Consider the following 14,998-nt stretch of genomic DNA (forward strand, 5'->3'; position numbering starts at 1 on the left):
CACTGTGTCTACTGCTACAAAAATAACAAAATAAGTATCACTGCAGCTGCCTTCAGCAAAACTTTTTTGGTGTTTTTCCACATGTTTTTAAAAATAGGCTTGTTTTTTAAATGATGGTTTTAAGACTTGTGCGAACTATCTTAGAAACTATAATGTAGGGTAAATTTAACTTGACAAACACTACAATTCAGAGGTACTTAGTCAAATGAACCATCATTCAAAAGGTGTTTTAACATCAGGAGCAGTTTAAACATTATCTCAAAAGACTTTGAGGATACAAAACTTTTTGCTACTCCAAATGTATGATTAAGGCTACAAATTAAAGACAGTAGATACTTTTCTACACTTTATTACTCCACAAATTTCTCATCTCAAACTGAAGCCCATTTTCAGGTATCATTTTAAAAAAAATAGAACATAAAATGTCATAGAAAAAAAATTCCTTAATTACCAACATTGCCTTTCATGTTTTACTCCAGGGAAAGAAGATGAAAGCACAAGCTCTGTGGCAGCTGTTTATATATTTTGTTTTTCATGACCAAAACTACAGCGTCTTCTACAGCTAGAGATCCTACACAATGCAGCTATAGCGTGATGGCATTTCAGAATGTGAAGGTAACTTTATTTCCCTTTAGTAGGCTAGATTTAAAAAAAAATTGAGACTGCCCTGCTTTTTATAACATCTTGACTATTGTAAACAGTTGAGGTACTGAAACCTGACAGTCTCAGCTAACATGGGAGTGAACAGATGGGAAGACATTCACAAAAGGTAGTCAAACTCAGAAATCACTTTATCCTTATCTGCCATACCCTGAATATTTTTCTATTTTAGCTAACATTGGATGTTCCTATCTTCATGTTCCTTTCTTTATGTGCACAACAACCAGAATCTGCATCTGTCTCATCTCTACGCTATCTGTATCTTCATATTTGCTTCTACGTGAAAGAGATCTGAAATGTTAATGGATTTTTTTCCAAGGTTATATAAATGAAACTATCATTAAAAAATTTCAGCACCAGATTTGACAACTGTTCTGCAAATGACTGACGTCAACATGATCTTGGTCCTACAGAAGTCACCTGTAAACTAGTTCCCCACACACAGGCAACATACAATGCTCACTCAATAGAGACTGGGAATCTGGCAACTTTCTGTCAAGCTCTTCTAGCACAGGAATGGAATTCCAACAAAGGGATCTGACCAAGGAGAAACAGTCTCTGGAATGGCCATGCACACCAGAGACTGAGATGACCAAGCTATAATTTCTTGGTTCTTACTTATAAAATGTATTAATTCCACTATTAAATATTATTCCCTGAGTATGAAAGATTTGTACAACATAAAAAAAGAGGCATTTCCATGCAAGTGTCAGGTTTCAGACAAATCACACCTACATCTCCCCTCTGAAAAGCCAAAAACTGGCAACACTTGAAATTTTTTTTCAACCTAAATAGTTTACTATACACAAGAAGAATATAGTTTCTTTCATATTCATTCAGTTCCTTCTGCTGCCTATCTTTTCCAAAAAGGTAGCAAATATTCCTTGCAGATGTCCTGGGCTGCTATATTAACTTTTCAATGAAGAGTCATCTACAGAGTCTTCCACTTCAATATTCTGCTTTTTAAGCCCAAAATTACTAGAATTTCTCTTTTAAACTGGACTGACTATATAAAATAAATACCCTAAAAACTCTGCTTCTCATTTAAGGTATTCTTTCGGATAGCATTTTGTAACTAGTGCAAATTAGAGCATAGAGCGGATATAGGAAGTAAACCCAGCAAACAGTTCGGTTACTATGCATTTTATTTCTTAATTAGCACTTTTTCATTTTTTCTTGCTAACACCATCTGCCTCACAAGGTGCATATACAGCAAGATGTTTTGGTAGCAAGTGCACATAAAGAGGTTATGCTCAAGCATAACCCAAGTGCTAGAGCAAGCCTTTCTGAGTGTTATGGTAGTTTTATCTGTTATCTGATAGTATGCTTCTTTTCCCATAGAAGTACTGGCTTCATTCAGTACATGGTAGGTATTACCCATTGAAAAACTATTTTAGTATTTTGTTTCTTCCTAACAGTTCACGTGAGATATGATGACTAGTCAAACACTGAAGACAGAATTATTAATTTATTCATAGGTTTTCTTATGGCACCCGTAAGTAATTTGTCCAAATATTTATAATGACATACTTTGACAACTCTCCTGTGAAATCAGATGGTATTTTAATCTTACCATCAGAGTCATTCCTCTACAGATGAGGAACCCACACAGGGAAAGATTAAGGCCAAAAATATTTTAACAGCCAACTTGAGATGCTAGGACCTCATCTTGTGGGATATTTAGCATTATATTTAGCTAGTGCTGTTATTAACTGACATATGTAGTAGGATCTCTCATCTTCAGTATAGATCAATCCATATCAATGTAAGACAAAGAAACAAAGCATACTTAGGGGTTCACAAGTGTCTCCTGACCAACAACACTGAGGTTGAGATTTTCGTTCGTTTGTGCTTCTGAATTGTTGCACATATGACCAGTTAAGAAATCTTTTGAGTCCCAATCTGTTTATTCCCCTTTTGTAAAACGACACTGGGTGCATTTCCTAGCAGCTCATTCTTGTTTCTTCACTTAGGAGAGAAGCCTGCGGTGGCCATGCTTGGCTGAGACCTCTGCCCAGCCAAAGTGGGGCTTGGCTACCTACCTCTAAATTTCCCATGGTCTCAAACATTGCTGTCATTCTCTGCCCTGGAGCTGTCTTGGAGTCACAAGAGAGTGAAGATACAAAAATACTTCCTCTAATTTGTCACCAACCATCTATACACATGTAACTAGAGTAGAAAATAGAGGAATTGTACTAAGCAGACCTGATTGGAAATCATCTTAAATCAAAATAGCAAACTACCCCATCTTCAGAATTAAGACTTCCTCTCTCACAGGTATTTGGAACAGTATTTTCATGTAACAGCAAATAGCACTTTGTTTGCATACAGACAAGTTTCAAAGCCTTGCTTCAAAGAAAGGGGCACATGCACTCCTACATTTATATATTAAGTGCTCTGTTTACCAATGTTTTTGTGAGACATTGAAACACTTTAAAGAATGTGATTTTTCACCCCACTGGCCTCTCCTTCTGTGAAACCTCTACAAAAAATAGAACCAGCCTTGAAGCAGACACTTGAAATGGGAAAGTTTTAGCCTAAAGGGCCAAAACTTGGCAGAATTAGAGTTATACAGTTCAAAAGCTTGTTGTGGCCCTAATGGCATTGGTACCATTGTTCTAAGTAAAGATTTTGCTCTTGTTCTTGAACCTATAATTTGGTTAATACTGTTTGATTCTCTATTCCCCAAAATCACTTCACTACCACTATTTGCTCAGCACAGAAATTATTTAAGTTTATTTCTGCTTAGTGTCTAATGACCAATTTTCAAGTTTGACAGAGTACTGAAAACACAACAGGGGAATATTATGTGGAAGAGTAAAGAATGCTACTTTGAAATGGAATCATCTCCTAAATTTTAGGCTAGTCACACAAAATCACTTTCTGTAGAGTGACTTACTAGATGGCTCACTCACAAATACTGCTACATAAGTATTGCTAGCTCTGCAACTAAAAAATCTGAATTGAAACACCATAGGGCTTTTCCAAAGCATTTTACAATGTTCACAGAATTACTACACTATGTATTGCCCAGAATACAGAGATAACTTCCCAGTTCAGAGAGACAGTCAAAAGTATCCCCACTTACGACTTCCCCTACTATGTACCTATCTTTTGTTTCTTGCATTGATATACATTAAGAAAAATGCTATTAACTATGTGGATGTTAAAGGCCTCAGATCTCCCACTTTCTCTACCAGTAAGAAAAGAGCAGAGACAGCTTCTCTCATCATGACTTATTTTTAGCCTCTTATTAAGTTAGTCTTTTGTCTGTTTTGCACCTTTCTGTAACCTAATAATCAAACTGATCAGTATGACCTGGTCTGTCTGTACACCTCAGGAACAGATGGTATCTACACATAAAAAAGTGGAGTTTTGGTTTGTCATATGTCTTCTAGCAGGTGCTATGTACAGATCCAATGCAGTAACAGACTTAACAGGTAAGCTGAAAATACTGATTGCTGACTTGTAAAGCACCTCTATAAGAATATGCAGTACATATACAACTTAGTAATTTGCTGTGCTGTGACTCTAATGCAATATTTTAATTCCACAATGTCCTTGCACTTCAACAAGGACATGAAAACACCATCAGTTTATGCAAAATTAGATACAAAATTAGCTTTGATTTTTACTATATATACAAGGACATCTCATTAAAACAGTAGGGAGTACCAGATTTGTTCCTGGAACTGAATTTTGCTTCTTTAAGACTAAACAGACATTCCATGCTAAAACTGCTGAAACAGCATGCAGCAGAAAACAAAGACTAACTAGGTATAACAATCTGAGGGCTATCTGACTTTTGATTTTTCCATTTAACCAACATCTCTACTTAAAAGTAGAGATGTATTTTATCAACCTGAATGACACTAACACTTAGTTAGAAAAGTGAAGTCTGAAAAAGACAAACAGTAGCTCCAGCTTATAACTGCTGACAGTAGATCCATTTCTGGATTCTTACATTATACCTGAATACAATTGTATGTCTGCAAATAAACAAAAAGTCACAGCTATATGGGAGAAAAGAGGTGTAGAATCCTCCAAACATGGGTACAGAATATTCACAGAGTATTCTGAGATGATCCTTCCACAAGGACCACTGAGTCCACGTCATAGGTAAATGGTCCATAGGGTGACTGAAGTCACAATTTTTGTGTTCTTAGCACCGTGCTCTAAGCAACTGAGCCAATCTCAGGGTACAAACACATTTAGAGGAGGAAATCTGCAAGATAAGACCTTTAAAAAAAACTGCACTCAAGATGCTTTCCTTTTACAGAAGCTAACAGATATCTCACTTACCTTGGTTTGGTTGCATATTCATGTTTGGTCTGGGCCCATAGTTGCCCATCGGCTGTCCCTGGCTCATTGTCATCTGATTCTGCACTGGCATGCTCTGTGACGATGGCACTGAGTGATTATAGCCACCCATGGACCCATGGCTACTTGAAGGCATATTCATGGAACTGTTTGTCATATTGAGTTGGTTAGGTCCAGGTCCTTGCATAGGCATATGGTTGGGTCCTTCAGAAAGAAAACCAGGGAAAAAAGTTGCACATTAAGCATCATAAAAGCAGGTGAAAACAGTCATTCTGAATCACAAAACTAAACAGAAGTCATTAAATACAATTACATGAAAATAAATTTAAAATACAGTTTGCATGTGTTTTCCTCACTTTAAAAATAACAAAATGAACAACAAAGTTCATCTCTACTATGAAATACATTTTCTTTTGTTGAGTAACTAAAGCTTCTGTAACAAATGTGAATTATCATACAGCTCATCTTCTATCCATATCACACACAAAACGAGTCTTTTTAGTACTTGCATAATACAGTCTGAATTTTGTTCTGAATGGCACAAGACCAGTGTAACAGACAGCTTGGTAACTCCATCATAGCTGTAATTGTTACAAAGGCTGTAAAATTTCGGTGTATTCAAACAAACCATGCTAGATAATTTTTTGAAACTAACAATTATTATTATTTTTAAATGCAGTCAGTATTAACATTGACATAATAACACAGAATCATAGAAACATTATGGTTGGAAAAGACCACTAAGACTGTCAAGTTCAACAACAAATGTAACACTGCCAAGTCCACCACTAAATGCTAACTTAGGCTAACTTTTGCTCAAATTATTATAGTTACCCACAGAAGAAAGAGAAGGTGACAAGTACTCCATGGATCACTTATACAAAAGCAAAGGCCTTCACGGAAAACCTGTGAGTCAAACTCATTCTACAGAGCTGTTTTAATGCCCTTGTAGATTAAAAATGTAACCAAAAGTTGTTCATGACAAGAAGACAACTCCTGAGTTTATCTCCTGAGATGGGAATGAGAACAAATCTTTGTGGTAAGACATCAAGACTTTTTTTTGGATACTTCAGTCCTGACTTTTTAATAAGAATGACATGTAAATGGAAAGCATTTAGTGACCTGTGCTGGTAACCACATCACCTTTGCTCTGAATACGTAAAAGAACAACCTTGGAAATCAAAGAAAGGTGTGAAAAAAGGAACAAAGGGAAAATGTTACAGGCAATGTGCTGCATCTTCTCTACTTGTAAACACGGTGGAAAATTTCAAAACGACAGAAAATCAATGCTTTTGATTTCTAATGGACCTAGCATTGCCGTGATTCAGACACTATGCAACAATGTAGAATAAAAATGGCTGAAGAACTATTTAACATTTTGGATCATGCACTATATAGCCAATATTCTGCAACTGCAGAATACTGCAGTTTGCAGATTACTAGATTTGCAGATTACTAGAGCAGGGGATGATAAATGGAAGGACAGTCTCCAAATTATCAGTTCAGCTTGTGAAGAAGCAAAGGAAAAGCACCCTGTTCATACACCCATGTGCCAACAACATCTTTTCACCTTTTATTTCCCTTCCTCCTGACAACAAAGGTTGAATTTGGATTACTCTGAATGGGCATTTTACAAGTACAACATTACAATACCATCTGGTGAGTTTACACATTACTTTAGGTGGAATAGTGAACAGCTACTAGAACTAAAACTAGTAAGATGTCAGACTGGATGTAACTATGATAAGTAAAAAAATCAGATAAAATGCATGGACTATGCCCATGACAAGCAGCACATGAAGACTTCATGAAAATATGTAGAACCAGAGGACAGGACAGACCAGGTCAACTGTTAACAAGGCAAACGCTGATTATGTACAGATTTCAGCAAGAAGATACTGCTGTTGCTTAACATGCCACAGGATTTTTCTTAAGCTAGAAAACTCTTAAGAAGAGGAATCTAAAAGAAACTACACTAGTAGAGCTGCAAGAAGGTACTGATTTGTTTACATATTTCCCAGTGGGGGAAAAAAAAAAATAACCACACCCCCCCCCCCCTTTTCAGATGAAAACAGCTCCTAAGTCCTTGGCTAATGAAAAAAAAAATGCACTAATCTAGGATAGAATGAAGGCAGAAATAAGGACAGAGAGCTGTACACAAGGTCATAGAGACAACACTACCTGACTGAAACAAAAAGATGCAGAAGAAAAAGGTAACAATGATAAATGAACATGGCTACTAAAGCCAAAATGAAGAAACAGAGTAAGTTTTAAAATGTGTCTATCCTCCTGCCCTTAAGTCACATTACTGAAATAAACACCTGATCCTGAAAAAGGCATCAAACATGCAATTCACTGCTCCTGCAAAACAAGGTGAGCAGAGATTGCTGAAATGTACAAAGGCAGGTCCACCACGAATACAGAAAAAGTAATTCAGTGAACAGGATTATACCCACAAGAGTACTACAGATGCCTATACTGCCTCTCCTCAATTCAACACTGCTTAATTCTATAATAATGAGAAGATGGAGACAGTTTAATTATGAAAAAGTGAGCTTGCCTCTAACCATGAGCTCAATCATGAATGTGCTCTGAGGTAAAGCTACAGTGAAGAAAAGCTTCCTACTGTACTGTGAAGCAACTGTTGCAGGGCTGCTAGAAGACTACTTTCCTATTTAAAAAAAGGAATACACAGGGTTAGTGCCAGAAAGTTAGAACTTGGGAAGGGCTTTATTTTCTTTTTGATGAAAGACACTGTCAGTGATATTCAAAGAGTTAAACAAGCACACAGGGGAGCAGGTTTCTAAAAACTGGTAACATAAGATGCAAAATTAGGAAGGCAAAAATCATCCCAAGAGATAGCTTGAAAAAATACTACACCTTCTCTAAAAGGTTGGCTTATACTTCATGTCTCAGGTGGCACTAAAACAGGAGAAAGCACCCATAAGAAAAAGCTGCTATATGAAATGTGAGGCATGTGTATTTTCTGTGGTCAAAATCTAGGGGTTTGTTAGTAAGAAGCTAGAAAACAAAAACAGAGAAAAAGCTAAGACCATAGGATCAAAAACCTTGCAAATGAAAAATAATAACAACACACTTTACATATAACTTTTTTATAGTTTGCCATAACACTTCATTGAGTTCTCTTGCGTATAAGGACAAAATAATTTATTTTCTTTTTTATATGGATAAATTAAATAGAAAGACGAGAATATGAATGAACTAAGAGTGAATTAATGCGGCATGCAGAATGCATTTCCACTTGAAAGTACCTGCTTTAAAATGTTATATGTAGATACACTTTTAATTAGATTTGTGTTATAATGAAGTTAGCAGAGTAACTATTTATCCTAAGTATAAAAAGAAGTCCTTTTTCCTCTTAATCACCTATGCATACATCTTACCTCCAAGAAGATGTAATCCAAACTAAATACATTTGAGACTACATTTGCAGGAAGGGAAGATTTTGAGAGAACTTGCTGGGAACACACAAACACCTGTGTTGTGGTTTAGAAATGCTATTCACCAATTTGCCATTTCCACTAAAACACTCCAAGCCACACACCACTTTGCTTACTCCCCTGTATCCCCTTTCCTGTGCTAGACTGGAGAGGAGAACAGGAGGCACAAAAAGTAAAGATTACAAATAGAGATAAGAACAATTTACTGGAAAAAGCAATAAAATAAGAACATCAACAGTATTAATAGCAGTGTATAAGATATAAAGGATTCACAGGCAATTGCTCACCACACAGAATCCCCAACAATATCCTGCAGGTCAGAATAACCTGCAGGTCCTGGCCATGCCTCCTGGCTACTGCAAAAATTAACCCTGTTCTGGCTGGAACCAGGACAACCTCTTATTCAGGAAGGTCACCTACCAGTGCCATGACAAAGGTCAGAGACCCCTACAGCTAGTCTTACCTTTCAAGTTTTCACAAGACAACTTTAAGAAATCAAGAAGACAACTTGCCCCTAGCTTATCTTATCTGTTCATCATCTCCTTCCAAATCCAGATCACCCTAACTCAGATCACACAAACTCAAACTAACTCTTCAGACAGCAATTTTTTCAGCAAAAAACCACAATCTGTCACAGGTACAAATAACACTCAAATATATCACCAGCTGAAAAAGGTTTGCTGTGACTGTCTTCCCTGGCAAGAGGATACAGACACATATTTGTCAGGGGATGCAATTAAGGTGCCCAGCAGCACTTCACGTTCTGTATTAACCAGGACACAAGTACAAGAAAAATCATCCTTTGCCCTTCAGGCAGTGGAACAGGTCTGTAACAGAACTTTAAAATTACTCATGCCCTGATGACCACTAGGCAGTTCTTCTAATCCTCCCATCAACCCCTGTCTTCTGCCAATACTCAGTCGTCTGTGGAAGCCCCTGCTCAGATAATACCTGAAATCCTTAGCTGGCATTTTTAAGAGCCTGCATTTTACTTTTTCCATGCTGGTCAAATGATGTCAGTGCTGGATTCTTTTGGTTTAAGATTAGTGACTTTACTCCTTTTATACAGATCATCTCTACAGATATTTAGGATTTTGTATCTGGTTTTTAGTAAAAATGTTTATGTAAGCTAAGAGTAAGTGCCCTAAAATTAGAAAGCAAATACACAGAATACAGAAATTATTAAAAATACGAAAAGAAATACAGAGCAATTTCTCTGTGAAATACAGAAAGGCTCACAAGCAGGTAAACTGACATACACTTGAAAACACATGTGTAATTCAGTGACACACTTAACAAGATGGTTCTGTTTCCCTTTTTCCAACCTATGAAATTATTTTAGCAAGCCTTTCTGATATTAGAGATGCCCTCATCCTAAGCTGTTTATCTTCACATCCTCAGAGAAAATGTCAAACTGAGATGGAAAGAACAGACATTCAAGAAAGGGAATATGTTGGAGGAAAGGCTAAATTAAAGCTTAGTTGGGAACTGTATTTAAGTATCTGTCTAGGTGAATACCAAAACAAAGCTATTTACCTTTCACATATTTTCCTAAGAGGTCTTTTCTTATTCTATCTAATTACAAAATATGTATGTTTAAGGAGTGACTTTTCTCCCCCGTGGCTCTGCAGTGAAGTCATTATGCTCACATTGTGACTTAGTAATCCTTCTCCTTGGAAAAGATCACTATAATAACAATAATACGATTACACTTGAGGGTCAAAGAGACTGATTTTTGAGAGGCAATGCTATTCTCCATGGAAACTGATGGATCTTAGATGGATAAAGGACACCATAATCAGAATATCTCTGCCCTACTTAAGGAGCAGCATATATTGCTTTTTACACTTCCAAATGCAGATCATGACCAACATGTATGATGAAACTAACTTCTCTAGACCTTTTATTGCACTTCTTACACACAGCCTCTGAAGGCTATTCAAGCTACTCTTTCCGAAAAGCTGCCATTATCAAGTCCATTTTATCAAGATTTGCACAGAAATTAGAGACTACAGCAACTGTTATATTGTTTACTTTTTATTAAGTTTTGCATAGTTATTACTCTGTTTGCTGCCAGGAAGTTATCCTTGACACCAGTGAGAGATCAGTTTTCAAAGATCCTTTGACAGTAGCTTTCTTCCTTGAAAGTATCAATACGTTGAGGAGCTTTTGTATGAAAAGTTCCTCCATAACAAAAAAAAAAAAAAAAAAGAGGAAGGGATCCTGAACAAATGCAATCCTGGGAATGCAATTTTAAGCTGAAAGCCATTTCCCATGAAATAGGCAGTATGATTTTACAAGTGGAAATTCAGGAAAATAGCCTCTATATAAAGAAGCATGCTCTTCCATTGCCTACTCCACTCTGATCTGACTGCTAAAGGGAATAGTTACCCCAAAGCCAGTACTGGTAGGCACAATGTGGGATTTTATCATCCTCCTTCTCTGCTTTGCTGCTGTCCTCCCAAGTACATTTCTTTTTATTACAAAACAGGATGGCATAGAAACTGACTTAAAATTTACACCTAGAACAATAATCAGGAGGCCATTTCTTTACAAATCCCTTACAATTCAACACATCTTCAATAATAAAGAACACAGGAGATTAGTGGATGCTGTATAAAAGTAATCTTTTTTTTTTCTTTTAAACATTTACCCAAATCAGAAACAGTCTCTTTCAGATGTATCTATTTTATTATTATCTAATTATTTAGTGACAATGATTTCACATTATCTTTTTATGGAAGGATTTGTGTTCGCTCAGCCACAGGCCAATACCTTTCCCCAGTAAGCCCTCTAAAGCCAGCTGTACTGCATGGTTTCAAACAGACTAAATTTAGCCAGTTCTGTTCATCAGAGGAATGCTGTGTGTCAGCTACATCAAAGCCCAAGGGCAGCCTGATAAACACTGAATACAGGTCACGTAGCTCTGTAGCTAACAAACTCTAAGAGAGCTTGTACTCGGGGGCATTCAAAGCAGTTTTGTCATCAACAATCTAGTATCCCTTGAGCCCCCATGTCGTTTCAGTTGCCAGGCAACGCTGGTGTTAATGTCTTAGAGGAGAAAAACTTACCAGGCATCTGGCCGTTCATCTGGTTCTGCATGTGTGGCGCAGGAGGGCCCCCACCTACCATACCATCTGAAGACATGTTGTGTGAGCGCGGCGGTGGGGGAGGGCCGCTCTGACTCATCCCGCCCGGACCCATAGGCATATTCTGTGTGGGTGGCTGAAAGGAGACAGTTTAGTCAAACATGAGAAGCAGTTAGTCTGACAAATATATTATATGTACATATGGTACAGCACTTGCCTATATTGTTCAACAGCATATGAAAGAAAGTGCTGAAACACATTTCTTTCTCTATCTGATATGTTTAACTCCTCCCGACATTAATTCTGGCAAAACGTTTAACATTTTAATCAATTTTACATTAAGTATTACATGCAGACAACACCGCAGCACCTTTGAGCCCCACTTTAAAATAAAAAAAAAAAAAAACAACAAACCAATGCCTCATTAAAAAATTACATCTGAACAGTTTAAGATTGCTGGAGTCACTCCCTTAGCACATACACAAAAGCTTTCATTCAACAGAGAAATAAGTCTTCACTTAATTCTCTTGCATCAACTATTTGTTGCTGTTAACAGACCTTGCACTGGGACAAAACAGGTACAACATGAGATGAAAGCCTCTGAATGCTCATAGACCAGAAAAAAATTTGCATCTGGGTGTGGTAAAACACTAGCGATCTCTTCCCTGCTCTCCCCCAAAGCCATGAAGGCCTAGTTCGTAATTCCATGCCAAACACCCCCTACAGACTGGAAGCACATTAGTGCTGGCCTCCAAAGGTCCAGAGACAGCTGCCTAGAAAGGATGTTTTTGGCAAATTTCCTAATGAAATTGTGAGGAAAATAACTGAATAACCTTGAGAGTTCAAAGAGGGAGAGCAAGAAAAACAATAAATACAAGGGGGAATTTACTGGTAAATTCTACTCATAGCAATGGAAGGAGACACAGAAACTGCTAGTAGCCAGCTTTGTTTTCCTACTAAAAACACCTGTGAGACTCTACAATCCTCCTCACATACCTTAGCCAAGCACTTTCAGGGGAGTAAAAATCATCTCGACGAGAGCAAATTCCTGTCTCTCTAGTTTTTGAGGACTCTGTCTACAGGTTATAACTATTCATGAAAAACTCTCCCCATGAGACAACTACGTGTGTGTTTTTCAACATTTCTCTTCACAGACAGAACCAAGCAGATGAACCCTAAGCTTCTCTCTAGCCCAGTCCCCCCTTGTGCCTACACTATTCATCAGGTTCATAAACACAAAACAGAATACAGCAGTAAAGAGTAAGCTTTCCCAGTGTGTGTATGTTGGAGATGGTAAGAGCAGTGTAACATAGACACACACACATATTCACTTGTCAGGGGAGGGGAGAGAATGGTAGTGATTTGTTGTCTCAACATTTCTTCAAGCACTTCAAGCAGGTATTATTTTCCCTGCAGTACTTCAAAAATTTCTTCAGGAAATTAGTGAAGGCTTTTTTTTTTAGCAGGAAGAAGGAAGGAGCTGAAGACAAACATAAGCAAGTAGGCAACTTCTCTTACTAAATTCCTTTCATTCCTCCATGATGAAGAGAATGACATGTTATAAGCAAAGTTCCTTCCTCAGCCTATAGCAGAAGTGGCAAGAGGTGAAGAAAGTAAGAATAAAAGGCAGCTCAACCCTCAAAACACTGTGACTGAAAAGCTGCTCCATTCTGATTGTTTTTCCTCCACTAGTGAGCAACCAAGACAAGGCTGGTCACCTCAGTTAAAGTCCTCAATCCCTCCACCTTCAAAACTCACTATCATTCTAATTTTGCATTTAAAAGAATCTAATAGAAATTATCTAAAACTGATATACAAAAAAAAAAAAAAAGAAAACAAACAGACTATTTTCATTTTTATTTGGAAAGTATGTTCAGAAATACTCTCAAACCAACACACTTGATTGGTAACCTCCACATGAACTGTCAGAGCTCAGAGCCTATCCCATGCCAGCCTCAGAACAGTCCCATGCCAGCAAACTGAGAGTAAAGTCAAAATTCATCCAAGCTGAAATGTTTTTAGAATTAAAATTAACTTCTTCAAGTCTAAGTATGAAACATTAGAAAGTCCAATGGACTACTAAAGAAGATCAGTTCACACCTAGGTTTTAGCTATCCGCATATGATACTGTACAAACATGGGCATGACCTTATCTGTGGAAAGAGGGACGAAAAAAGCTCCAAGGATTATTTAAACAGAACTATATATATTCCAACACTATTTAGTCTGAAATTTTCAAAATAACTATCCTTCAGGTAAAAAAATGATTATCAAAAACACAGCATGAGAGAGTGCAGACATGCAAGGACAAGGAATAAAAAAGTGTTAAGGACTTTAGATACAAAAACAAAAACCTGCAAGAGACTTCACAAACCACAGGGAATTTAAGACAATTGAGGGAGCAACTAAAAACTCTCAAAGAGGTACTACCAGAAAGTAATTCATCAAGAGGAACTTCTGGATATGGAAGCCCAGAGACCTGTATGAATCCGTATCAGATTCTTGAAAATAATTAAAGAAAAAGGTCCAAGCTGCTATAAAAATTCAATCTTCCATTAAAAGAAACTACCCTATCAGATGACTAGAAGGTGGACAAACACTATACCTCTATTTATAAAAAAGTAGTAGGACCAATATAGTAAAGTTCTAATTTACTAGAATTTTTTAAAAATATAAAACAAACCACCTAGCTGCATAATTAACAGAAGCCTCTTAACACAAGTTTCTTGACAAAGCCTTTTGGAGCAATACATTGTCCAGTGGCATGGATCAAAAACTGCTCCAAGGGAAGTTCATGAATTTCAAAGAGTAAAGGAACATACAGAGGTTTCCTGAAAATATTTTAGTATATGTCAACATATGTGAAGCTACTGCAACATTACCGAAAATGTGGAAGAAAGAATAAACAGAAGGTGCCAAGTGATGTGGATCAATATATGGCAATTACACTGAACTATAAACCACTTGCTTCAGAAAGAGGATGCCCCTATTACTATTAATCCAGAAAAAAAGTAACGAACAGAAAAGAACTGACCACAATACAGACAGTTTGGTGGGGGAAAAAATCCCAAACCAAAACAAAAAACCCAACAAAACAAACAAAAAACTCAAAACCCCATAAAATCTATGCATAATACCTGTGGTCACCTTCTGATTATCTTCAGTAATATCCAAAGTCAGGTAGAATACTAAAGAAAAAAATGCCAATGTATTTGATACCATAATACACATTCAATTTGGGCAAAGTAATCTCAAAAAGATATTGCAAAAATAACAGGATTGTAAAGAGAGGCAAGCAGTGATTAAAAACTTTGAATGTTTACACCTGAAACAGTAAAACGGACAGATTTTTTTTTTTTTTTGCGTATAAAGAAATGTTATTTAAGAGGCTATGACAGAAATACAATTTAATGTATGATATATACAAAAAGTAGATCATCCAATTTATGGTTTAACAAGAAAGAAAAC

At 36.9% G+C, this 14,998-nt stretch overlaps 1 protein-coding gene across 3 annotated transcripts in view; it reads right to left on the reverse strand.

The window, feature by feature from the left end:
• SS18 (SS18 subunit of BAF chromatin remodeling complex) overlaps window positions 1–14,998 on the reverse strand; it is a 44,263-nt gene that overhangs the window by 15,076 nt on the left and 14,189 nt on the right. For all 3 annotated transcript variants that reach the window (XM_002195386.7, XM_012572078.5, XM_030266112.4), the window contains exons 4-5: window positions 11,513–11,666; window positions 4,963–5,184 (exon numbers count right to left, since the gene is read on the reverse strand). In XM_002195386.7, coding sequence (XP_002195422.3) covers window positions 4,963–5,184; window positions 11,513–11,666 — 376 coding nt within the window. The remainder of the gene's footprint in view (window positions 1–4,962; window positions 5,185–11,512; window positions 11,667–14,998) is intronic.

Source organism: Taeniopygia guttata, chromosome 2 (genome assembly GCF_048771995.1).
Source record: "Taeniopygia guttata chromosome 2, bTaeGut7.mat, whole genome shotgun sequence".
NCBI lineage: Eukaryota > Metazoa > Chordata > Aves > Passeriformes > Estrildidae > Taeniopygia > Taeniopygia guttata.